The 24,320-nt window shown below is 40.5% G+C and overlaps 2 protein-coding genes across 2 annotated transcripts in view; both read left to right on the plus strand.

Annotated features, from left to right (window-relative positions):
• The first annotated feature begins 6,872 nt into the window (after positions 1–6,872).
• The window catches only part of skor1b (SKI family transcriptional corepressor 1b), a 48,230-nt gene continuing 30,782 nt past the window's right edge, over positions 6,873–24,320 (plus strand). The window contains exon 1 of the mRNA XM_086028625.1: positions 6,873–6,902. The gene's annotated coding sequence lies outside the window, so the exon portion shown is untranslated. The remainder of the gene's footprint in view (positions 6,903–24,320) is intronic.
• On the plus strand, positions 7,775–8,825 carry c4h15orf61 (chromosome 4 C15orf61 homolog). The gene is made up of 2 exons (XM_086028793.1): positions 7,775–8,443; positions 8,531–8,825. Exons 1-2 carry the CDS (start codon positions 8,101–8,103, stop codon positions 8,656–8,658), a joined length of 471 nt encoding a protein of 156 aa, XP_085884919.1. The 5' UTR covers positions 7,775–8,100; the 3' UTR covers positions 8,659–8,825.

The raw sequence follows: 24,320 nt of genomic DNA on the forward strand, positions 1-24,320 counted from the left end.
CTAATGGCATGAGTGTATGTTTTTTCCAAGTTAACTGTATTCATGGCAATCCTCTCATAGGGCCATTTGGATGTCTATTTATTTATGTATATCTTTGTTTATAAGGTTTATATTCATGCTTAGAGGCATTATTAGTGTGTTGCTACCAAAATTAATGTTTATTTGCTAACTCTTCATTTCTTCATGGCTGACAAGAGTGTTTTTCTCTTTTCAATTCCATCCATGTCCATCCTCTCATATGCAATTTGTATGAGTGTATGTAGGTTTGAAAAGATTTCTATTTATTCTTAGAGTGCATTATTAGCGTGCTGCAACCAACATTATACATTTATTTGCTCACTCATTTTGGGTGGTATGATGACATTCTCTAATCATGATATTTCATGAATATACTTACATTACACATTTACCTGCTTTCATCAACTGAGAAAAGTAGAATTTTGTTATTATTCAGTGCCATTTTTCCTGCTGAATGCAATATAGGAAGCATAGCACTTTTACTTACTGGTGTGTGTTATACAGAGTGCTATACTCACCTGTTGCCTATACTTGTACTTGTACCGGTGTGTACCTATATTATGTAATATAAATGGTATTTTTCCTCCGGTTGTGGTTGTATGGTTGTATTTTATTATAGTCCATCTTTAATTCAATTTAATATCTGTCTTATTTTGAATTGGTCAAATAAAAATCTATATTCATCAGTATTGGCTGACATGAAATTTGACATTGACATTGTGATAAAAAATTTCAGGCGTGTCACAGTTCTCTGATCAGGATTTGAACCCACTTCAGCGACCATTTGTCATAGAGGAACATTTGAACCTTGAATTGAGCTAACTGAGGCAGTTTCGGACATGAACCTGTGCACTCTACCACGACAATGGTAGACAGATTACGCAACCGTAACAGCAAGATCAATGACAGTCTATTTGTTTTAACTCCACCTGCTTCCCGAGGACCTTGTCAAAACCAAGTGAGATTCCTATTCTGGCCAACCTGCAAAGCATTGGGAATATATCTGTACTGATTTGCTGTCTTCCACTCATCAGTATTCAAAAAAACTCTCAGGGGTAACGAGTATAACCCTCTGTGTTTGACTCAGTGTGCTCAGGGGGTGATGTGTTGGATGCCATTACACTCTTAGACCAAGTCACTACCTCCGTCCCTCATTGTTCTATCTACAGTACAATGTGTGGTCTTGTCTGTGCTTTATCACAGGACCAGGATCTAAGTGGACATGGTTAGCTTTCAGAGATCCAGTTTATACAATGGGTCAGAAGGTGAGAGCGTGTAAGGAGGCTTCTGTGGTGGGTGCAGTTAGTGTTGCAACATGTGGTGTCAAATTGCTCAATTTCACTATATTGTGGAAGCAGATCAATGTTTAGGCAAGATCAGGGAGGCATTTGAGCAGATAGGGGCCTCTCTTACAGCCCCCCTGGGATGTGGAGAGAGGCAAGTCAAACTGTGGGCGCAGGGAGCAAATGTGTCACATGACCCTCTAATAAACTGTCAGGTTTTATTGTGTCGATACACTGATTCTACCATTTAAGGCGCGCCCTTTAACCTTACAATGCCGAGACATTCAGAGCCCCCCCCCCCATCTTTCAGACTATAGGTCATTCTAAAGTGATCTACTCCAGAATGTCCTGTCATTGGTTAACCCCTGGCTGGTCGACTGAAAATCGTTTTGCCACAGAAACCCAATCTCATTTATCAGGATTAAGTTTTGCTGAAAGCTGCTTGATTTACGACACTGGAAATGTACTGGTTTATGATGGTTTAACCTCTGACGTGACTGTCTATTGATCCATAAAATGAAATGCTTTGATATCATCTGACAATTAAGACTCTAAACCTCCTTAACAGAAAAAGCACAATGACTTTTAGATATTGGAATTTATACTCATTGAAAAGCAGTCATTTTTACATGATACTATTATAGGGTATTCCAAAATCAGTGTACACTTAATTTTGTTATTTGGGGAGATGTGATCATTCGAGACCATAATCATTTGATGGTTTGTAGGCTTTGCAGTTTTTGTAAGCATATCATTGCCTTGCCCATGCATGGCCAATTGAAATCGGAGCTGCGTTGGAAAATTGACTAGACATTTTTCTGTCCCTGAATTCCTGCAGTTATGGTTGAACAGTTATTGTAAAAACACATAATAACGTTCAAGTCAACACTCAACCTCCCCAACTCCAAAACATTTGGAGGCAATGTCTGGTGTTTTCTTGCTTTCGTTTTGGTCCTCATTTTCAGTTCAAAGAGGCACTGCATTTTCATTAACTTTATCATCGTCGCATCGGAAAAAAAACAGAAAAACATTGTCACATCATGATATTCATACCATTCAACCAACCAACTTGAAAACAATAGATAGAGGGAATTAACTATTTAAAATACTATTATTTTGGTGAGGAAGTACTGAATTAGTGAAAGAATCTTTCAGCATCTCAGAGCAGAGAATAGCTTACTGTATCTGGCCAGTTTCCCTTTAATTTTCCATATACACTGTTTGAGAGGAAAAGATTAGAATGACGTCTTCAATAATGAAAACTTTGTTGTCGTTGTACTTGTCCTGACTGATCTGTATAAATTGAAAATTAATCCAGCAAAAAGCTGTCGATGTTTGTCAAATCTTAGCCTTTGAAGTCATTTCTGTAACTCAAATGAGGTATACTTGAAATCACACCATTAAATTTACTTCAAAAACAATTCAGTACATATTGTTATATTACATTTTATGAGTTGCTTTTTTCAGTGCTGGGGTGCCTTTTAGTCATCTAAAGGACACTGTGAGATGTTGGTTTTTTTTTTATGTACCTCTGAAAAACATTTTCTCTTTATTCATTCTTTTTTTATGGAGGATCTTACTGTGAAATATTTTGTTTAGTTTCACCCACACAATTGACGTCTATTGATGCCTCAGTAAGCAAAGGGAATGTTTGCCACTAGAGGGTAGTATCTAATGGAACAGATGTTAACACAGTGGCGAATGCAGTGTTGAGACAATGTAATTTAAACGTTTATTAAAAAAAAAAAGCTACATTTCCTTTTTCTGAAATTCTGTCTTTACAAAGATAATAGTCAATCAAAACTGAGCACATCAGAGCTACACAATCTAATTAGGTCCAATACAAGAGGAGCGGCATGAAAAATGCTTTTACAAGGGGGAATAATGCTCAGATTTTAGTTTGTGGCTCTCCGACAATATTGATCATTATTATTTTTGTAAAGGTGCATTTGACGCTACTCTTGTGGTTAGTTATCGAAATGCGCATGATGTGAACTGAGCTTATAGTATGTGGAACGGACATTGTTCACAGAAATGGATAGATAATTTCATGCAGTACTAAAGGTGAGACCTACTGTATGATTTCACTGACAATGAGAACACAGTTTAGGATATGATGACACCAAAATTAAATTTCAATTTTTAGTGTTTTTCAGTTTTTGAATGGGATCTACTGACAGCACAATTAAGAGGCAGGCCATGAACAGTACATGACACAATGGAGGCAGCTGCATTAAAGACGCAGCTCCGTGAATTGGGCGCGGACCCACATGGGCAAACCTGTCTGGATTTAAACATCAATTTAGATTCAAACCTGTTGCTGAAAGCTGCATACTTTATTTGATGGGAAGAAGTGGGTCACATACGTTTGCCCTTGCACAGTCGCTCCTCACATTGTAGAGCGATGGGGGCCTCAGCTGCAGCATCAGGCTTTTTAATGAAAATCCAAGTCAATAGAACACAGGTACAATCCAGACTTAGATTTCCCACGGCTTTGTGAGGAGCAACAATGGGATGTCAGGGGTAGATTTTTAGTGAGTAGAGTGGCCATGCACCGTAGAGTTTGGCTGTCTCAGGTATCTGCCTGACGTATAGAAACCGTCATCCAAGGTAAGGGTTTGTTGAAGTGGTGTCTTGCCATCACTTATAGGATTCATATCCACTTATGTTCTGTATATTCATTCATCTATTTTCTATAACCCTTTCGTAGGTAACTTGAGCTGGCGTCAGGCAAGAAGTGGGGAACACCCTCGGCTGGTCGGTATCGATAAACACCCGTTGACACTCACGTGTACGCCTATGGTCAATTTAAAGTCTTCAGTTAAGTATGTTTTGGGATGTGGGAAGAAGCAGATGGGAAGAACCTGTAACTCCCCACAAAGATGTTTCAATGGAGAGTCAAATCGAAATCTCCTCCAATTTGGGTTACTTTTGTCCCAGCAATTTTAAAAGTGAACTGTACTGCATTGTATCTTTTTTTTTTTTTTAATCCAAAAAAAAAAAAATGGGGCTTTGTGATTTTATATCATATATTGAAGTGGCTGAAATTATTATGGATTTCTGTAGGCTATTACCGCTAAGTTTTAAATGCTCATGATATTTCAAAGCCAAAACATTGTTGGTGTTAAATTACAAAAAAAAAAAAAAACAATAGGAAACTTAAATGAGAATCAGTAAGTGCAGCCTCGAGCCGAGATATCCGTCATCATTTGACCACATTATAGAGCGTCACGATTATATGAAGTGGAACATACTATATGGTGAGGCCATCATGTAATAGTGAAGAAGTGGCCGGGTCCAAGAGACTTTGAATATCTGACAAGCAGCCATTTGCATTTACTGGCAGGAGTGTTTAGTTTGACAAATAGGAACAGCAAAAGGAGGCAGTTGACTGCCATTTACTTATTAACAACTCCTTCACTGGTGATTTATTTGCCACGTTTAGAGAGAGGGCATAGCTATGAGGATATTACTGGGAAAATTAGCCCTGTTTAAGTAGGAGGCTACAACCAAACCTGACCCCTTAATATACTTCTAATGACGCCATTACGCATACATAGAGAACCTCACATCACACACGAGCCTGACAAACTGGCTCAGGGTAAACCGTGTCCACATATACAGTGAAGAATTTACTTGGTAATTCCGCAGCCCAAAAGCCCATCTGCGTCAAGCCCTCCTCTGCGCAACTTGGATGGCATTGGAAGGACTAAAAGAGGTGAATCTTTTCAAGAAATGTTCAATTGTGGGGACTCAATGCTAACGTGTTGAGTCTGTGAGCCGGAGGCGGTGCTATCTTGGGTGAGCTGTGCGAGCGGTGGATCTGGAATGCGCCTAAACATAAAGCCAAAATGTTGTTACCCATGAGGTAAAGAAAATGAAAAATACTGTATACCAAAGGGCACTCAAATATCTTGAATTTGATAAAAGTGATAACTATTTTTTTTTTTTTTGCTGAAAATTTCTCACAGTATGTACCGTGTGTTATCTTCTCCATATGGTTCAGTTTTGCTTCTGTAAACAAAAAGTTGATGTGGCTCCCGTTTTAATGAATGCATTTTTAAAATTTAGGGGAAATAGGAAAAATCACAAACTCAATTTTGATATAAAAAAGCATATTTGGAAAAAAACAGGGAAGAAGAGAACAAGTGCAGGCCGAGACTTTGGAGAATAACAAACTAATAAGCGCCACAGTAATCACAAAGGTAGATCAGCGCTTTGCTCTTCATTTTGGTTAAATACAACTAAATACTGTAATTACGCAAAGACCTCAATTGGTGTTTAGGTGCTGACTTCATTATCATTTTGATAGATGAGTCTAAATAATCAACACATTAATAATTCATACCAGTTTCATTATGCATGCTTATGCACGCCTGAACACCTCATCAACCTGGTGCCGGGCCTTTAAACAATAGACGTCTTTTATTAACAGTATGCCCGAGTTTACGCTTGTTAATCTGCAACTTGTATTATTTTATCAAACATTCATTTAGTTGGTGGCCTGGTGCCTCAGACCAGCAGTGGAGTCACCACTGTGGTTAATGGTTTTAGCGGTAGCCATCATTAGGGGCCTGCATATTACAAACACAATTAAGTCCCTGTTGGACACTTTTATTGTTGTGTGAGGCACATGTGGTCGACAAGCGCAGAGTTATTGGCTCCCATCTCATGTGCTCACCCAGGCTTGGGTCAATGATTTTTGTCTCCCAAAGGTGCTTGAGTTCTACAACACTTTTATCCTCTTGAGCCTTAACAGTTTTGAGTAATCAGTGTATCCATTGTTACTTATACGGTATACCCCACACCATTGTGGTGCAGTTCATTGTGCACTGCGGAGGTAAAAGCAACACATTTAGCTCTGCTTTTCCCCCCCTTCTATCGCAACCTGAATGCAAACCCTTGCTGAATTGCTCATAGTTTCTTTGATTGCCGTCATACAACTAAAGCCATCTTCTATTTGGCACATCTTCTGAACATTAATTGCACCTCCCAGCAGTTAATTAAGAAATGCCCAACAATTTACCACATGTGCCCCTACACTCATCATGTTCACTAATCATACACCCTCTCCAAACTCAGCAGTGACCCTGAGGACATATCTGTGGGGTACAAGTACAGCCACCAACCATGTCACCATTTTACCACTTAACACACCATACAATGCACGTGAGACACATGAACCTCACACAGAGTGGGGCTGTATCTTTGTGAGATTTCTCAGAATTAACCATCTCCTTTTTAGAGCGGCCTTTTTTTTTTCAGCACTTTGGGTGGGTGAGTGTCAGTGTATGTGTGCAGGGGAGGGATGGGGTATGTGATTTTTTATTTATTTTTTAACACAGTAAAAAGCAATTTAAGTTAAGATGACTTAATTACTGCTACTGGAACTTGATTGTTATGTGGTACAGATCCAGTATCATAAATGACCAACTGGAGGATGCCCTGGCTATAGTATACACTGGAGTCATCTTCAACCATGCGGCTTTAGTGTTTATGCAGTTATCGGTGGTCACTTTTTCACTCTAATTTCCCCATGTTGTCACCATTTTTTCCTAATGTACAAGGATGACAGCACAAGATTGAATGCATTTTACAAAGGTAAGCCAGCCACCAACACCTGCGTGAAATTATGTCATATTACAGTCATAAAAGATCAGATTCACAAGTATGTTTTTGTGATTTAGGACTTGTTGCACATAGATTTTATTATTTTATGTTTTTGTTTTTTGTTTGGATGCCGTTGTTCAGTCAACTGTGCTCATCCCACTTCATCACCGGACTTTAAGTGCACTTAAAGTTTAATTTAACCACAATCCTCAAATTAAGATGGTGAGTGTTTCTTAGCTAGCAACATGGGAATCATTAGTAAACCTTTTTTGTTTTGGCGTTATTAGAACTGTCTCAGAGTGTCTCCAGGGAGGCCTTATGACCTTTAGCCGCAATCTGTCATCTGTCATTCATCAGGAATATCACCCTCTAAAATGCAGGGAAAAACCAATTTTAAGGTGGCTTGCTAATGGTTTAACGATCCCTCTTCATCTACATTATGAAAGTTGCACATTCTGGGAAACAAGCAGTGGGAATTTCTTTGCCAAAGTTTAAATTGTAGAAAATAAATGAAGGACTTAATTGTGAGTCAACCCCACTCCATTTGCCTTTTAAAGGAGCTGATGTTACGGTTCAATTGCAGTATTACAAATGTAAACCGTGAAACTCGTACAGCTTCTTAAAAACTTGAGTAATTTCTTCTTACCTAATTTCTAATTAAAAATAATGTTTGATTGTTACTTATTTGGGTTTGTTGGATGTAAGCTATATTTATCAAAATTAATTTTTCAAATTAATCATTTGCACTGCGTCTAATGCATCTATGACATTATATTTTAGATGTATTATTATTATTATTATTATTATTTGTTTTTGTTGTTGTTTTTTTTAATAACTTTTGTTCCGCAAGCTTTGTTTCCAGACGGACGGCTGTAATGTGAGCACTATTTCACCGGTATGTTGCAGTAAACGCAAATCAGGTCAGCTCTCAATTTCCATGTTTGTTGTCTATAATGGACAAATATATATTTACACAGTACATGCATTTCAAACCTCTAGTTTTGTGTATGTAATGCCGTTTTAAGTAGCGTGTGTCCTCTAGCAGGAGCCTCATGTGTGCTAACTTTAGCCGACCCAGCCACTAGCCCGTATTTAAAGAGGCAGTAGCGCATTAAAACGTGAGCACTGTACTTCATCTTGAAGTTCCTGAAACTATAGTAACATTTAAAATATCAGACAAGTACAAGTTATGAGGGAGCTTTTGAAAAAAGTGCACCACGTCATTGTAAAGGTCGCGCTCTTTCCGAGCTCTTTTGGCAAATCAATACCTCGTCCCACCGCCTCAGAGGTGCTCACCTGCCACCTAGTGCAGCGAAAGCTCCCACCGTGGACTTCTTACTGTGTCCGCTACTCTGCCGTCCACAATGACCAATTTGGACTGTCCAACTTCAACTGGAGCGTTCGGGGATCCAACTACCACATACTGAGAACAGGCTGCTTCCCGTTCATAAAGTACCACTGCACCAAAGCACCTCCACAGAACCTGGACTTTGAAGACAGGTTTTTCACCATGCTCAAAGTTGTCAATCTAGGTCAGTACACATTATGTAATTATATTATTTGATCAAAAAATGTTTGTCCCTCTCAAACAATACGGCAGTAATCGTTGTGTCTTACAGGTATTCCCTGTTTGGCTTATGGAATCGGCTGCTGGATGGTTGTGGGTGCTGCAGAAACGGTCCAGACGAGCGTTGGTCCTGTCAAAGTCTATTTTGCCTACAAGGAAGAAGACGGTGCTCAATATTGAGCCCCAAAAAACAAAGAATATTCCAGTGCAAGACAGTGATATGTGTGTTATTTACATTTACCAAGGAGAAGCTCCAGCGGGCGTATTGACAGGTGTGTCAGTCTGTGTGTCAGTATGTGTCTCAAGTGGTCATTTTCTGTTGAATTATTAAAGATTTCAAGTTGCAATGGAAGAGTCAGTTATGCATGTTATTACGTTGACACACAACACTAACACTGTTTAATTAGAGAGCATTCTTAACATAAAAAATGCATGAAAAGTTACCACAAAAATAGACATTCGGTTATAGTTCCTTTATGCTTTTACTTGTAATACACAGGGTTGCACAAATGCATTAATACAGATTGTCCACATTTCTTTACATTCCCTGTATAGTGAAAATGAATGTCTTCTAAATTTGAATGTAAAATATGGCCTCACAATCAAAATCATGAAAAATCAAGCTATTCTCTGCTTTCAAACAGGACAAGACAATGAACAACATTGTCCATTTTTTTGTGCGAAGAATTTGACAAACGTGTTTTTGGTTGTAGCATAATGAAGATCATAATGCATTGGACCATCAACAGTTATTCCGTTTTGTAGAAAGGGGGGAAAGGTGTGTCATTTTATTTACGCACTTTATTGCACTTAGTATTTTGGGGGGGTCTAATTCACTCTATGAAAGGCCCTAAAAAGTTACAAATTTGACTACTGTGTACTGTTAAGTCTGCAGGTATACACAGTGACATTGCAGTGTGGCTCATCATTTGCGGTGCTAGAACAAAATTTCTTGAAACATCTCCAGAACTGAGCTGTAGCGTGTGGCTTCTTTAATAACACAGAGTCTTAATCACTTACTCCATTTTGCGTGGCCAATACAAAAATGTAAATAGCCCCTGTTCATTTATTTTAACGTAAATTAGTGATCAGCCTCCATACAGCAGCTAGTCAATAGTGTTACCGTGTCAGACAGGTCTGATAAAATGGGTTTTAATCACCAAAGTGCGGCCTGTGTCCACAGACACGTGCATGTCTTCCTTCAGGCCTTCCTCAACCTTTGATTTCTGGTAATGTGCTTTGCTGACGGGGCAGCCGCTTACCTTCTGCTGCACAGTTCTGCTCCCCGGGAGAGCCAGCATGACAAACTGCCATATTGATTTCCTCACCCCTCTGCATCTCCTCCTAATAGCATTTATCAGCGACCTCAATTTTCTGCCTTTGGCCTCTTCATTTTCAACCACAATGAGGAATAAAGTATAATTTCTTGTCGTACATGTTAATCAATGTCCCCTTTTGACCCTTTATTTGCACTGGAAGGCTACAAAATAACCGACATGCCTCTTTGAATGTGATACTTGGTTTGTCAGAGGCCACTTAAGTGGTTCTGAAAAGTGGTGATTGAAATACTAAAAAGCGTTGGATGTGTTTTACTTTATTGTATTCATCCGGAGTACAGGGAGTTTTCGGTTTTTGATCTCTCATTCATACAGTGACGACGTAACCTGTATTTGTATGTTAGTCGATTCTAGACATAAAAATATAAAACAAGTTAATGAAAAACTTGAATATGAAAAGGTTTGGTAGTGAGTGTGTCATTTTGTGCCAAATTATGATGTATCCTTCCTCTGCACGCGGTTCGTAACCTCGAAACCCGGTTTGAAACATGCGGTTTAACCGCGTCATGTTGGGATCGCTGTAAACCAAGGACCCCTTTTATGATCCGATCCTTCAGACGGCTGAAAAAAAATGCTACACTCTGACAGATGAACGTTAAAAGACTAGTACAATAACCACCCTCCATTGCGGGGGTTACGTTGCTGACCACCCAAGGAATAAGTGAAATCTGCAAAATAGAAATATAGTACAATTTTTAAACACTAAGTACCAATGGACGTGTTGTGTCTTTTGAAAAGAAAGACCACTATTCGCTTCTGCATCACCACTGAGCCGCCTATATTAACTTCCTGCAACAACACTGTAGTCTTTTTTTTCTCTTCTTTTTCATGTGCATTCCCTGCAGTAACATTGTACACACAGACAACACAATACTAAATATTCTTGTGATGTCCCCCGGTGGGCTCCGTAGTCTGGTGACCAACGGTGGTTGTGTTGACTTCGAAATCTGAGTTGACATTTAATCAGTTGTAAACAATTCCATCCACTCACAATACTCCCAGCCGGTAAGTGGATGTGAATCAGATAATTAGCCAACTAAAGGGCTTTAAAAAATTTTTATGAATTATGAACCTTAGCCTCTCTCCCACGGTGTCATGCATTGCCTTTTTTTTTTTTTGCTGGTGAAATGTAACAACGGAAGCTCTTTAAAAGGACGAGGACGGACCGGGACGGAGGATGATTACAGCATGTTATGATTAAGGACGGAGGGACGATGACAGAAGGGTGTCAAGGTCGCGGACAGAGGACGGACTCTCAAAATAGGATAAAGTGTCCATCTCTGGTACCGATCCCTCTATGTGTTTACAGTAAACAAATCTTTTCAAAATATACATCAATAATCATACCCAAAGATATACATTATAAAATAAACCTACAGCCGTTGCTTTCTGTAGGCATAAAAAGTAGGATTAAAGAGGATTTCACATTCAGTAATCGACAGCAAAAACTGGGCTGATCTCGAAAAACTGCCTGAAGTTCTTTCAAATTTTGTTTCAAATAACAGTGGAATTATGGCCAAAATAAACGGGAGACAGAACAAAGTTGTTATAAACTATACCAAAAAAAAAAAAATCCATGAAACAGCTGTACTGCGAATCCTTACCCACGATGGAGGGAGAATTACCGTAGACATAAAACCTATTAGGTTGAAATATGTTTTATGGTAGTCACAGTGTCACACTGAAGTGAATTATTTCTCATTTTAAACCTTTTCCCGGAATGGATTTGGTTCAACTGTAGAGATTCTCCTGTGCATGTCTTGACTGTATTTTCCTACAACTTAAGCTTGCTATAAACAAACTGACTTTTGTTGTGCTCATCAAATGTCAAAACCTCATACATCATTCATATGCAAAATCCCCCTAAACAGTGCGATGACACCACACTATCTTAATCATTCTAATTGCTTTGAACAAGGAACATTTACTGAAATGTGATCCGTGGTGTCGGGCTACACTCAAATCCCCCCTCCTTTCATTTGCAACCTTTCATCAGGACTCAAAGTGTGCATGGGGAATGCTCAGGCAAGCATGTCTTAATTACTCATTGACCCTTTGACCCCTTAGCCTCATTGATACGGCCGTATTGCCAGACGCAAACGTGTGGGGTTGCAGCTGACTGCGGCTTTGTGAGCTCTTACAGGACGATTTGGGTCGCTGAAATCCAAACTGCGGCGCATGCGAGTGAGCTGTATTTGTTTACAGGGCTTCACCTTTTGAGGCGCTCTCAAATACGGCCGGGGCGGGCGGCAGCACCAGCACAAGCTCAGACTCACTCCCCATCAGCGCAGCGCCGCAAATGAAGTATATTTGTCTACATTTGCCGCAAGATGGATGCCTTTTAATAGCCGCTCTAGTCTAACGCTGTTATGAAGTGGCTGAATTACCCAACACGCTCGACTCAAGAGCTAATGAACAAAGAATTAAAGCCTCCATGCTAAGTTTAATTGCGTGCAGATGCTGGTAATACATTTTGTCAAGGTGAAATCTTTAAGTACTTGTACTGTTTAGGATTTGGGTAAGTAAAGCAAAACAAGTGCTGAAATTGTGTGCTGCGGCGATGTGTTTAACAATTTAATTGCCCAATTAGATATGCAGTTTAAAAAATAAATCTTGGTCACCCACTTGAAATAGTTGCAGCTTCCTAAATGAATTATTTAACAGGGAAAGTTGTACTACACTCCCAGCCCAACCCCCCCCCCACCCAAGCCTCTTGTCATATAGATGTATGTTTTGGCAGAAACAATTATTGTGCGAATAACCCCTGCAGCTATCACTTGCATGGTTATCATTATGAAGCTTCTGGATGGACCGACGGCACGGTCTCCACGCTTGCTCCATTAACAGCGGGGGTTCCTATCGCGTCACCTTTAAGGATCACATTGGAATTACATGTGAATACAGAGGTGTCATCATCACACGTTGTCGCAACGTTCAGTGTAATGGCACTTTCGCAATTTGTATGAAACGCAAAGCTCATTACATTTCAACTACAAACATCTCCACTAGACAGACATATTGAGACTGTGTGAGAGCAAAACATTGCAATTTGGTTGAGTCAGTCATAATTGTTTTTGATTAGTGTCTTGGTAGTTTTCCATTTTGTTGGGCAGGACTCCAGCAGAAATCAATCATGGTGTATTTCTTCACCTAACAGTTGACAAGGGGTGTTGTAATTCTTTGTTTTCATCTTCCTCCTTTTGCCATGCAATAAATGAATGCAGGTATACAGTGTGGATGTAAGATATTCATTGACAGGTCATAACATTAGGCACACAATACAATCCATTAAAGGATCGGGAATAAGTATTGTTATATTTTTTCTCGTTGTCGTTTGTAGGTCTGTAGGTAGAGTGGCAATGCATCATACTGCGAGCTGTTTCTAATGTTGAGCTCGACTCATATACAGTGGGTACGGAAAGTATTCAGACCCCTTGAAATTTGTCACTTTCTTGCCAAAATAAAAATAAAAAGTCAATTTTATTTCTCATTAATGTACACTTAGCACCCCACCTTGACAGAAAAAAAACTGAAATGTAGAATTTTTTGCAAATTTATGAAAAAAGAAAAAACAGATCTGTGCCTTGCCACAATTCTGTCTCTGATCACCTTGGACAGTTCCTTCGACCTCATGTTTCTCATTTTCTCTGAAATGCACTGTGAGCTGTAAGGTCTTATGTAGACCTTTCCTAATCAAGTCCAATCAGTTGAATCAAACACAGCTGGATAAAAGAGCAGAACCATCTCAAGGAGGATCAGAAGAAATGGCAACATGTGAGTTAAATATGAAGGTGGCTGCAAAAGGGTCTGAATACTTATGACCGTATGATATTTCAGTTTTTCCTTTTTCACAAATTTGCAAAAAATTCTATATTTCAGTTTTTTCTGTCAAAATGAGGTGCTGAGTGTACATTAATGAGAAACAAAATGTTTGTTTTTTTATTTTACTTTGGCAAATGGCAGCAAGGACACAAAAGTGAAAAATTTCAAGGGGCCTGAATACTTCCCGTACCCGCTGTAGCTCCACGAGGATGACAAAATAGAAGAAAAAATAGACAGTCACAAGTTACATGATCGAATTTCATTTTTGATTAAGCTCATGTAATGGCTCTCACTGGCCTGTTTATGATGTGGCCAATCAGTGTGCACCTTGGTAGCAGTACAAGGTGTTCAAGAGAAGTTTAAGGACTGGTGTCACAAAAAATATTTCAAATCCAAACGGTTTCCCAATCGAAGTAAGGCCCCTGGATACCAACGCACTTTCCCAACCTTTTCTGCTACGCATTCATGCACTCCTTGGAAGGGATCCACTGGGATCCTCTGCAGCTCCGCCATCACAACCATCTTGAAGTAGCCTAGTCCACGTCTTCACAACGAATCCCCTTGACGACTCCTTGAGCTTGGGAAGGGAGGAAAAAAAAATCAGACAAAACCAGGTCGGGTGAGTAGGAAAGTTTCTCCAGCACAGTGATGTTCTTCTCAGCCAGGAACTGTCAGAAGTGACGCCTATCGCGTACTGAACAAAGCAAACGGTGCAGGATTGACGTTCTGGCCCACACTGAAAAGGAAAACTCGTAGTTTTTATCTTGGGTTTGAAAAATATCTTTTGAGACGTTAGTGCTGCTAACATTGCTGACACATCTCATGTATCAAAGCTGTGTACAAGATCAAACCCTTGTTTGAGTATGTTTCTATAGAGAGTACAGACTATATTATATTGCCACTAGTGTTGCTCTTGAGCATGTAACATATCTAAATCCTTGTATTCTTTCAAAACAAAGTTGATGATTTTGTTTTTCTTTTGTTTGTGCTGTGTTATGCTAGCTCCAGTCATACTTAATGCTTACTCTGTTGACATTAAGAGTGTAATGAACTTTAATAGTTTTTCTACGACTTATTCTCAAGAGTTAAATGAACTATCCATTTTTTGTTATATATTATGCAGTATTTAAAGTTTCAGCTCATTTAAAAACAGACGTCCTCCATAACCCACCCCCCAGGCCGTCTTTTACCCCCCACCAGCTTGCAGTCAGCCGCCTCTCGCCACAGGCACCACTTGATCTGTTTTCCTCACTTAAAATTGAAGTTGTCTTGAATATTTATTTATTTGCTTTTGCCTTTTGTTTTAGCAAAGAACAGCCACTAGCTCAGTCTGGGGTAAAAAGTGTGTTTTGTTTTTGGTTAATCGTTGTCATTTGTTACCTTGCATCGTGTTTCTCGTTGCAGATCAGGTCTAAATATAAAGCGCTGGTTCAGGAAGACGAAGAAAATACCCCTATGTTGATGTTTGCCTCTCGTGCCATTTAAAAGCTCTACTTCTTACTTGCGCTACAAGCAGCAACCCTTGAAACTCAATTCTAGACTGGGGATTTACATTAAATACACTGATACCGATGCTGCATGCAAACATCGGAACGGAATAAATCAATTTGGTTCCCAGAAATGCTTCACATGATACAGCATGATCTCCAATCTCTCTGCAAATGAGCTGCGGTCCCTTGTAATGGTTTCTGCTCCTCGTGGGAGGCGGCTGTCTCAGAAAAGCTGCTGATTGAGGGGGAAATGTAATACAGGTGTAAAGCACACTTGATAGGGGTCTTACACGGGGGTTATGCATTTTAACAGTGATATACATACTGTTACATATTTGTCAATGAATATTGAATTTGCTGGGTCGACTCTTTCGGGCCTGCAGAGATTTGCAAGTTACTGCCAGAGCGTTGTTAATTCTGGCAGCGAGGGTGGCTATTATGTTGAATTAATAGGAATTAAGGGTTTAAATTGGTTAAGTAAGCACTTCATTAATCTTAAGTGGATTGCCGTGTGAAGCGGCTTTATAGGTGGCCCCTTGATGTCCAGAATAAAGAGCTAGTTCTTACACATTAGACGCACTGTAGATCAAATGATGATGCCAATCGCCCCAACTTGTATTACATATAGATTTTCAATGATAATGTCTGGATATAGAGTATCTATCCATTTTCGAGACAATTCATCTCGCTTAGGAGATGGAGCTGATTAAGGGCAAAAGGCAGGCAACACGCTGGACTAGAGCTGAACAATGAACCAAATTCAAATTAACGTCGCAATTTAGTAGAATGCAATATTCAGATCGCAAAGGCTGGAGTTTGGAATACAAAAAAAAAATCTGCTTCATTTTGGTCAGTTGGTAGGCTTTTTTTTGTATATACTGTACTGTATGTATATTCCATTTATTTATTTATAGTCTCTCTAAATAAATTCAATGTTTAAGAAGTGCAGTCCACGTATTTACATGCCATTACTGATAAATCCCCAGATATATTTGCATTCTTGGTGTAATCTGATTTAAATTTATGCCACACTTTGTTTAGTACAATTTTGCTCAATTGTCTTAATGAACACTTAAGACCGCAAGTCAAAATAAGTTAACGACTGTAGTTGAAGTAGATAAATAAAGTGTCTTTCCTATTCAATCACGTTTCATTTCAACCAATACGACCAAAACATTTGCGTGTAATAAATGTGATATTGTAATACAGATTAATTTATTGCTTGGTTTGTCAAAAATATCCATGGGAATTGGCCCCTTAAAAAAATAATCTCAATTGCAATATTGAGGGGAGGAAAAAAAAATCATATTACATTTAGATTTCTGAATCGTTCGGCCCTTCTGACCGGTTGCCCGTCAACCACAGGGCACATATAGCGACAGGCGAGCATTCACACGCGTATTCACAGCGTGACCATGCCAGGCGAGGGAACCAGTGTATAATAAATTATATTAAGAAAGAAAAGAATGATCGCACTAAATAAACTAGTGGCCAACAGAATAAACCCCTCAAAGGAATGAAAAGCTACGCTCAAAATTGTTCATTAACATTTGCACCTCCTTCTCCTTGTGCCTCCTGCTTCTGCATTGTGGTCTGAAGAGGAAGTAGGCCCCTACAAGTTCCGAGGACTTTTCTGGCGGTGAATGAAGATACACGTTACAAACTTGATATGGTAAAACACGTTTCCACTGGTTGTTTAGCTGCTCAGGTTTGCCCACATTCAGAAGAACCGCGCAAAATTGTCCGAAAAGTGTTGATGTCAGACAGTGATGACACCAGGGAACACCATTTTTGTTGTTCTGTTTTTAACAAATTTTTGGGTGCGGAATCCAAAACTCAGCTCATTTTTTTCTCTTTCACATTAAGTTTTTGAACTTTAGGATCCCCATTTTCTTCAAACATATGAATAAATGTGTATGTATGTGTATAAAACACTAAGATTGAATAGTTACAAGCTTTGAAAACTAAAAAAAAACATCAAACAAAATAGAGCTGACAACGGTATGCCCGTGGTTGCTGAATTCTTTAATTCCGACAATGCTAGCCTTCTGTTCGCAGATATTGATAGTACTGACCGATTGGGAGCTGCACACACCTCTCGCCGTCTCAATTGTGACTCCAAAACAAGTTGTCACATAGCCTTAGATGAGTCCAATCGTAATCAGCTCTTCTTACTACAGCGAATAAGTGTAATTTTGCTTATCTTGACGATAAGCTCTGGAGAAAAAAAAAACTTGACGTGCTCGAAAAACAATGAGTGCAAATTTCCAGTGGGCCAATTTCAGTTTTAATCAGCATAAAAATCTAAATAAACAGGATTATTTTTTCAAATCGTTCCCCAGTGTTATCGTTCCTCACCTTTGTGTCATCTTTGTTGATGTGAGCTGCCGTGAGTGAAAACGTCTGTGTGCCTCAAAGGGTGGGCGCACCTTCCTCATCGGATGTGGACTAATTGCCGTGTGTTTTTATCCTAGCCTGCTAATGATGATGAGGGTGCGGGAGAAGTAGAGTTTCCCCTAAGGCTGAAGAATAGTATGACTTCTCCAACCTTCTGTACTTATTGTCCAACAAAGGGGGAATTCACTTACTGCAGAGCTTCAGAAAAGTGGATAATTGTGGTCGCAATCGATAAACTAACAGAGCGGGAAATGAACAAGTGTGCTGTGTGCAGGTATTTGGTGAAAATTGCGAGAACCCTGGTTTTAGTTTCTTTTACATTGCATTTGTTGGCGGACGAGCTGGCGATTATTCACACAGGACGCGTATCGATGCCATCTTTACATGTCGGCTTTTGTGCAGCTTTATTTGGTTGTTTGTATGGCGGAGACTGCGGGTTTGCTCGGATGAGCCGCATTGTTCGTGCGCGGCCTGTAGTGACATCGCTGGAGGGCAGAGAGGGGTAGAACCCGAGAGGGGTGACAGTGATAAATAGCCCTTTTAATAACATCTGCCCCACTTGGCCGTCTAGTCAAAGTCAGTGTCCTCTGTGTATTTATGCCCATGTTTATTTATGCATCCAAAGCATGTAGAAAATCACCCCCGCCGGGGTACAATCATTCTTTATTATTTTTTTGGGGGGGGCGGGGGCAGAGTATACCAGTAGTATATAAGTTCATGTTAAACTCAGCATTTCCACCTGAGCGTGTGCAGGCGGCATGCCTTTTGGCCGGTATAAAAAGAGTTCAAATGGATTAAAATGTTCATATTTGTTTGTTGGATAAAAAGCATCCTGGACCAAGCGCTAATCTGCCCTCTATGGCCTTCAGTATGCATGAATTTAAAATGACTGGCTCGCTGTCGTATGACTGAAGTCGGAGACCTTTTGTCTGTGGAAATATGACCTCGGGCCTGCATTGTTGAATATGTAGCAGGGAGGCTGTACATCAGAGATGTCACAGCCTCTTCCCGGAGGGCCAGACCCAGTCTGTTCTCACCTCAACCGGTTCCTTCCCTTTAATTGGTTCAATTAGTTAAGTATCCATATACATTATCGTGTATGCATTTTTCATGACTCCTCTTAACGCTCTGTTTAAACAGAACAACTTCCGGCTATGATTTGCCATTTGGATGAATGTCAAGGAGGCTAAATGATTGCGCTAATTGAGTAATTAAGAGCAGATGTCGGAGCAAGAGCCAACAGCATACACTTGAAACACTTTGCCCTCCAGAAATCCTACAGTGTTTTTGACACCCCTGTTATGTATGCTTATCCCAGAGGTGCCTCTATTATAACTACAGTTTCACCCTCGTGATTATTCAGTTGAAGTCTTTGCTATTGAACCAAAAATGCTGTTTTATGCCATTTTGACCATGGGAAATGGCCTGGAAAAGAAAAGCCCATCACGCTGCCTAATGGCCAGGAGTCGGAGGCAAAGCACGGCTCCACCTATCATTCTTACCCCCCGCTGTCCTCTGGTGGGACACTTGCGGTCTCCGCAAGACTCATTGGAGGGAGATGATGGTACGTTGAAAGTAATTAACATTGGAATTGAGCCAGTAATGGGAATCAGTGTGCCATCAAATCACAAAGGCACAAAGTGTATTTCCATGGTTTTGACAGCCAAGGTGATTGGAGCATTGCCGCAAGGCTTTACAAAGTGCCGATCAATAAATAACAATTTTCCTATGAGAGAAAAATGACTTGGACATTGCCATTAGATTGTGACTGCTTGTGGCTCTCTGGTTGCAGAGCGGTGATGAAGAGATCATTGGAAGCAGGAAGTTTGGTGTAATTAAGTCATTTGCTTTGATGTTCTGTAGGTGAGCTACTCTTCCGCCTTTTTTAACATCCAATCTTAGTTGCGGTGCAGCTTGGCACGCGCAATGCCACTTTTTTCAGCGCTTACCTTTGAGTAGTCTGCCAATACCAAGTACCACAACTTGATAATACCATTTCGTCCGAACCCCATTCAGGGTTTATCATCCATTTTGCAGTATGTACTTTGCAGTCTGCTAACAAAGTATCGTTTTCAGTATCGGCACCGATCATCCATCCCCATTCATTAACAACTTCAGTTTAGTTATTTTTTGTTTTTTTAAAGGTTACTACCCACGTGTGCCTTTGCAGAAATGATTGGCCGTGTTATTCGGAATCACGGATTTATTGTCATATAGTCATCAAACAGTAACCAAACTCTCCTCAAATTTGGGCGTTTTGGATATTTGAGATAAGCCGATTCACGTGGGGATCATATAAGGAGGAACGGAGAGGGGAAAAGCGTGAGGAGAGTTGATGACAAATCTCATTGTAATACATCTCTGGACCACTAGCGTGGCTAATGAACTTAGTAATTACTCATCAGTGGTTGGGAGGGTTTTCGCCGGGGCGATGAGAGCAGTGGCTGCTGGGAGCCACAGGAATGAAACAACAGGCAACAATCAACACAGTGTCTGCACGACAATCAATCATGCCTGTCAGGCCCTTAACACTCACAATAATTTCTTGTTGTTTTCCACAAATGACTACACCTTGTAAAATGTAGCTAACACCACAATCCTCAAGCCAGCCCTTGAACTGTATCGTATGATTTTAATATTTCTTGGAAAACTCTCCCACTACTCTATCTATCTGTCTGTTTTATCTGTATGCTGAAGTTACTTCGAGGCATATCAGTCTGACGGTTTATTTGAGCATTTTTCTTCTTTCAGCACCGCATATGTAGTTGGCAAAGCTTTTAAGAGAATCATTATCATTAAATGATCGGATGTTCATTCATCTTTTCACGTATCCGTCAAGCCATCCCAAAAATGTAACTACTGTATGACTCCTAGTGTCTTTCTGAGGGTCCATTAAACGGCGGTGATATTTAAATACGAGTCAGAGCAGCTTGGTGAGTAACACTGGACTATTCACAGATGCTCCTTTCTGCCAAGCTCTAAATCATGTTTCTTAATTCCCAGAGCCACATCTCAATCATTCTCCTTGCTAATTTGAGAGTCACCCTCATTTCATTTTAAACGATTCATTTTTGCCAAATTTGTAAATGGCCCCGATGTGTGTGCTACAATTTAGTCAATTACTCTTTCAGCCAGCAGGACTCCTGGGACCCAGAACATACAGCGCCTGGAGGTACCATCTCAATAATTGTTTCGGAAAAGTTGGGAATGAATTGCAAACGCTCTGTTCCACTTATTGAAATGTCAATTGGAGCCAAGCCACCTTTTTACGACCCCCCCCCCCCCCCATCTTCCTCTCTTCACGGCACGGTAAGACTGCCACCCATCTTTCTGCTCTCTAACCATTGCTAACACAATAGAAGTCTCTTTAATATCATCTGAATTCATCTCCAAAATTCCATCTGTTGCCGCTATAGAATAATGCAACAGGGTATGAGCTCATTTGTGTTAGAACTCCCGCTAATAGACCGATGCTCCTTTCAGTGAAATACTCTGTCATTTTACTGTATGACGTACTTGTATGTAACTACTAATTAGCTGTTGAAAATTAAGACGTATTATTCATCCAAATGAAATTTTAATGGGTACTAATTAAAAGAAGAGTCCTTCTTTATGGACTCAAACAGTATGACCTGTAGACCTCAATTAATTAAGTTATTATTAGCCAGTTTGGCAGATCTGGATCTTGCTCAACTGAAGGTAAAATATGATTCTTGTTGTTTTTGGGGTTTTTTTTGCTTTCATGCCACGAGATCCTCCACCAAGCCCTGAGCCAATTAACCTGTACTGATGAGCCTTGTGGCTAATTAATTGGTGAGAAGGGATGCGTGTTGCTCTCAGGTAAGCCGGTCTATTTTATTTATAACTATTTAGGCGTCACTTGTCACTTCGGTTTTTAGGTTTTTTTAAAAATGCAATACTTCTTTCATTGTCTTTGAAAAACAAAAATAGCAGTAATGAATGTGATGACTTCCGAATTAAATGACAATAAGCTAATGTAATATCGAAATACAATAATGCTTATCATAAATGGAAAACCCCAAAAGTACCAGTTTGTGCTTTCCGTGAGTTCTACTCTTGGTTTAATCATTAATTATTTGGTTCATAAAAAAATAAACCATCTTTGAAATACATAATGACCTCAGATATTGTATTTTATTCTTCTACCAATTGAACCCGACCTTCACTAAATGTTTTTATTAAAAATGGGCAGAATCAAGATTCCCCCCCCCTTTCCCTTTTGTGTTTTTACTCTCTCATCAATAATAGATAAAAAAAAATACTTACGCCTGCGAGATTTAATGTGATAATCCAATAAAAGAGCTGCATCAAAAATCTGCACTTTTGCCCATCGCTTAAAGTTAGTTGCTGCTTGCTTGAATTATTGACAAATAATGAATGTTTTTTTTTTTTTTTAAAGCAGCCAATCACAATATAAGTCGGAAACGAATACAATTATCATCATGCGTTTCGAACAATAGAGAATAAGCATGCGGCACGTGTGAGCGTGTGACTTCAGCCTTAGCTGCGGCGCATACGTCCGCTCCGATTACTGGATGGGTGATTCTGTAGTTCTGTGTGTAAGACCTTCAGCTCTATACTATAATTAACTTTTGCCTGCGCCCATCAGCTCCCATTCCAGACTTGATGTGTCCGCGGTGAGTGTTCCGCCCAAGCAGCTTGCCATTCAGTATGTATTAAGCTGTCAGAGTGGGCGTCTCTCCCAAGCTGCCTGTCTTCACTGAACAAGCCAGCCTATTAACTCCTATTGACTGTGACACACATGTCCCTCCGAAATGAGCGGTTCCGTATTGATTTTCCACCAGCGCTGCTCACTTCCCCCTTTCATAGCACCAAGGGTGAGATCTTTATCCTGACTGATTGCGTACGTTCGTCGTATCAGAGTCGCGCCGCTGTGCAATTGCCATTTCGGGCCCGTGCGCCCTCCCCTCCGTGTATGCAGTCAAGTCTCAATGAGACAATTAAAAGGCCTGACTCCCCTGTGCCCCCTGTAACACTGCGGTCAAATGGAGCGGCGGACCTTCAACACGGCCTGAAGTCTCCCGCTAGTTTAATGCGGCAGCCGCCATGAGACGTGACAGCCCCACTTCTCTCCCCCCCACCGACACTGCCGCCTGGCGATCAATGGAGCTGAATAGAAGGGTGCCATAACCCCTCAGTCAGATGCTTCTCCCGCGGCTCCTGCCTAAATGAACTCTGACAGCATGTATCGATGTCATATCAAGCACTGCCATTGAGAGAAAAATGATTATCTGCTGGTGGAATCTGTTATTGACACGCTGCCGAATAGCTTCCCTTGCCCAGGGGGATTTATTGATACAGTTTACGGCGTATAAATATTTATCTAATATGTGTCCGAAATAGATTTGTCTCGTTTAGCCGTACGGCTCGTGAGTCTAGTCACGGCCCGCGGAGGACCGTCAGCGTCTTGGCTTCTCAACCGTAACTCCCGCCGCTCCCCTCGCCCGGCGTGCTTTTTACTGGCAGCGTGAAATTGCTTGGTCTGCTTGAGATTCCGTCTTGAAGCTAATAGTCAAACATGTTGTAATTACATTTTATTGCCTCTTACTCGACAAAGTCGCGATGGCTTCGCCGCGGTCGTCATACTGTAAATGCGCATGTCAACTTGGCCATCAGAGGAAGGCCACTACAGCCGTTTAGAATAAAGTTCACGCTGTAGTGTTAATCCGGTGTGTTACGACAATAAAGTGAAGTGGAGGTTTAAAGGGGAAAGATATACCGTTTTTCTGCAGACAGTCAAGTTCAGAGACCAGTACAATTGTGATCTCACACTCTTTGATTACAGCCATTCTGTGTTTTCTAAGATAATGTCATTCTTTTTCACGGTGGGGAACGACGAACTCCAGAATTGCCCAGAAAACAACATTCAGTCTATGCACACAATGCGAATGATAAGCCAGACACATTGAAAATAGACTCTCTGAATCTGTTTTTGTAGCCGTGCAAGGTCAAGAATAGTATCAATCGTGACTGAAATTCCTCACAGGTGCAAATAGACCCAACATTTACCAGGACCTTTACGTTGTTCTTGGAACTTGGCACTTCTGCCAAACAGCTTTTATCCAAATCGAATGAAACATTACAACCCGCCCAATACGTTTTGTTAAAGTGTCCACCACATTCTTATGTGTAATACGTCACTGTTATTGTTTAGCAAATGTTGTATTGATCTCCCACCTCGCTTCCAGCATCTGAACTTGTGGTGACCCGCATTGCTGCGCGAGTGCTTCCTTAGCACTTTGGTCATAAAACTTGACCTTTCTTTTTCCATTATCTGCCGTTCATATGTATTTCCTCATGAAATGATTTTTTTTTTTCCCCCGCGCATATCAAACTAATAGCAGCGGCAAATAGTTGAGCAGACTTTTCCGGATCATGCTCCAAGCATGACATGCGTCATGGTTGTATCATATTGATTTTTGCCGAAGCACGCCGCGGCACTGACTTTTTCTCCTCCGTGATGCACGACCGCCGCGCTGCGAACGTGACAGGCCGTCGCAGGTCAAATACCGCCGTCTCCCATCCTCCGCTGTGTCTCTATTACAGTCGGACGGCTCTTTGGCTGACTTATTGACCAGCTCTCATGCTCGTTACTCAACAGAGGAGTTGTTTGCTGTGATTGATACCATGACGGCCCTAACGCCTCTTTCAGCCCCCCCTCGCTCGCCTCTGCAAATCCTATCTGTGGCTGGAAAGCCATGAGTGGGTTTCATTAATGGCCTCTGCTGTTTATGACACCATAATTAGAGTTGAG

This window comes from Filicampus tigris, chromosome 4 (assembly GCF_054856515.1).
Source record: "Filicampus tigris isolate MCC_2025a chromosome 4, RoL_Ftig_1.0, whole genome shotgun sequence".
NCBI classification, from domain to species: Eukaryota; Metazoa; Chordata; class Actinopteri; order Syngnathiformes; family Syngnathidae; genus Filicampus; species Filicampus tigris.

What these genes read in the sequence shown, in the direction of transcription:
- c4h15orf61 (XM_086028793.1), top strand. Translation starts at nt 8,101, where the DNA reads ATGAGGGAGCTTTTGAAAAAAGTGCACCACGTCATTGTAAAGGTCGCG. An exon ending in GCTCAAAGTTGTCAATCTAG is followed by an intron (nt 8,444 to 8,530) that starts GTCAGTACACAT and finishes TGTGTCTTACAG; the next exon opens with GTATTCCCTGTTTGGCTTAT.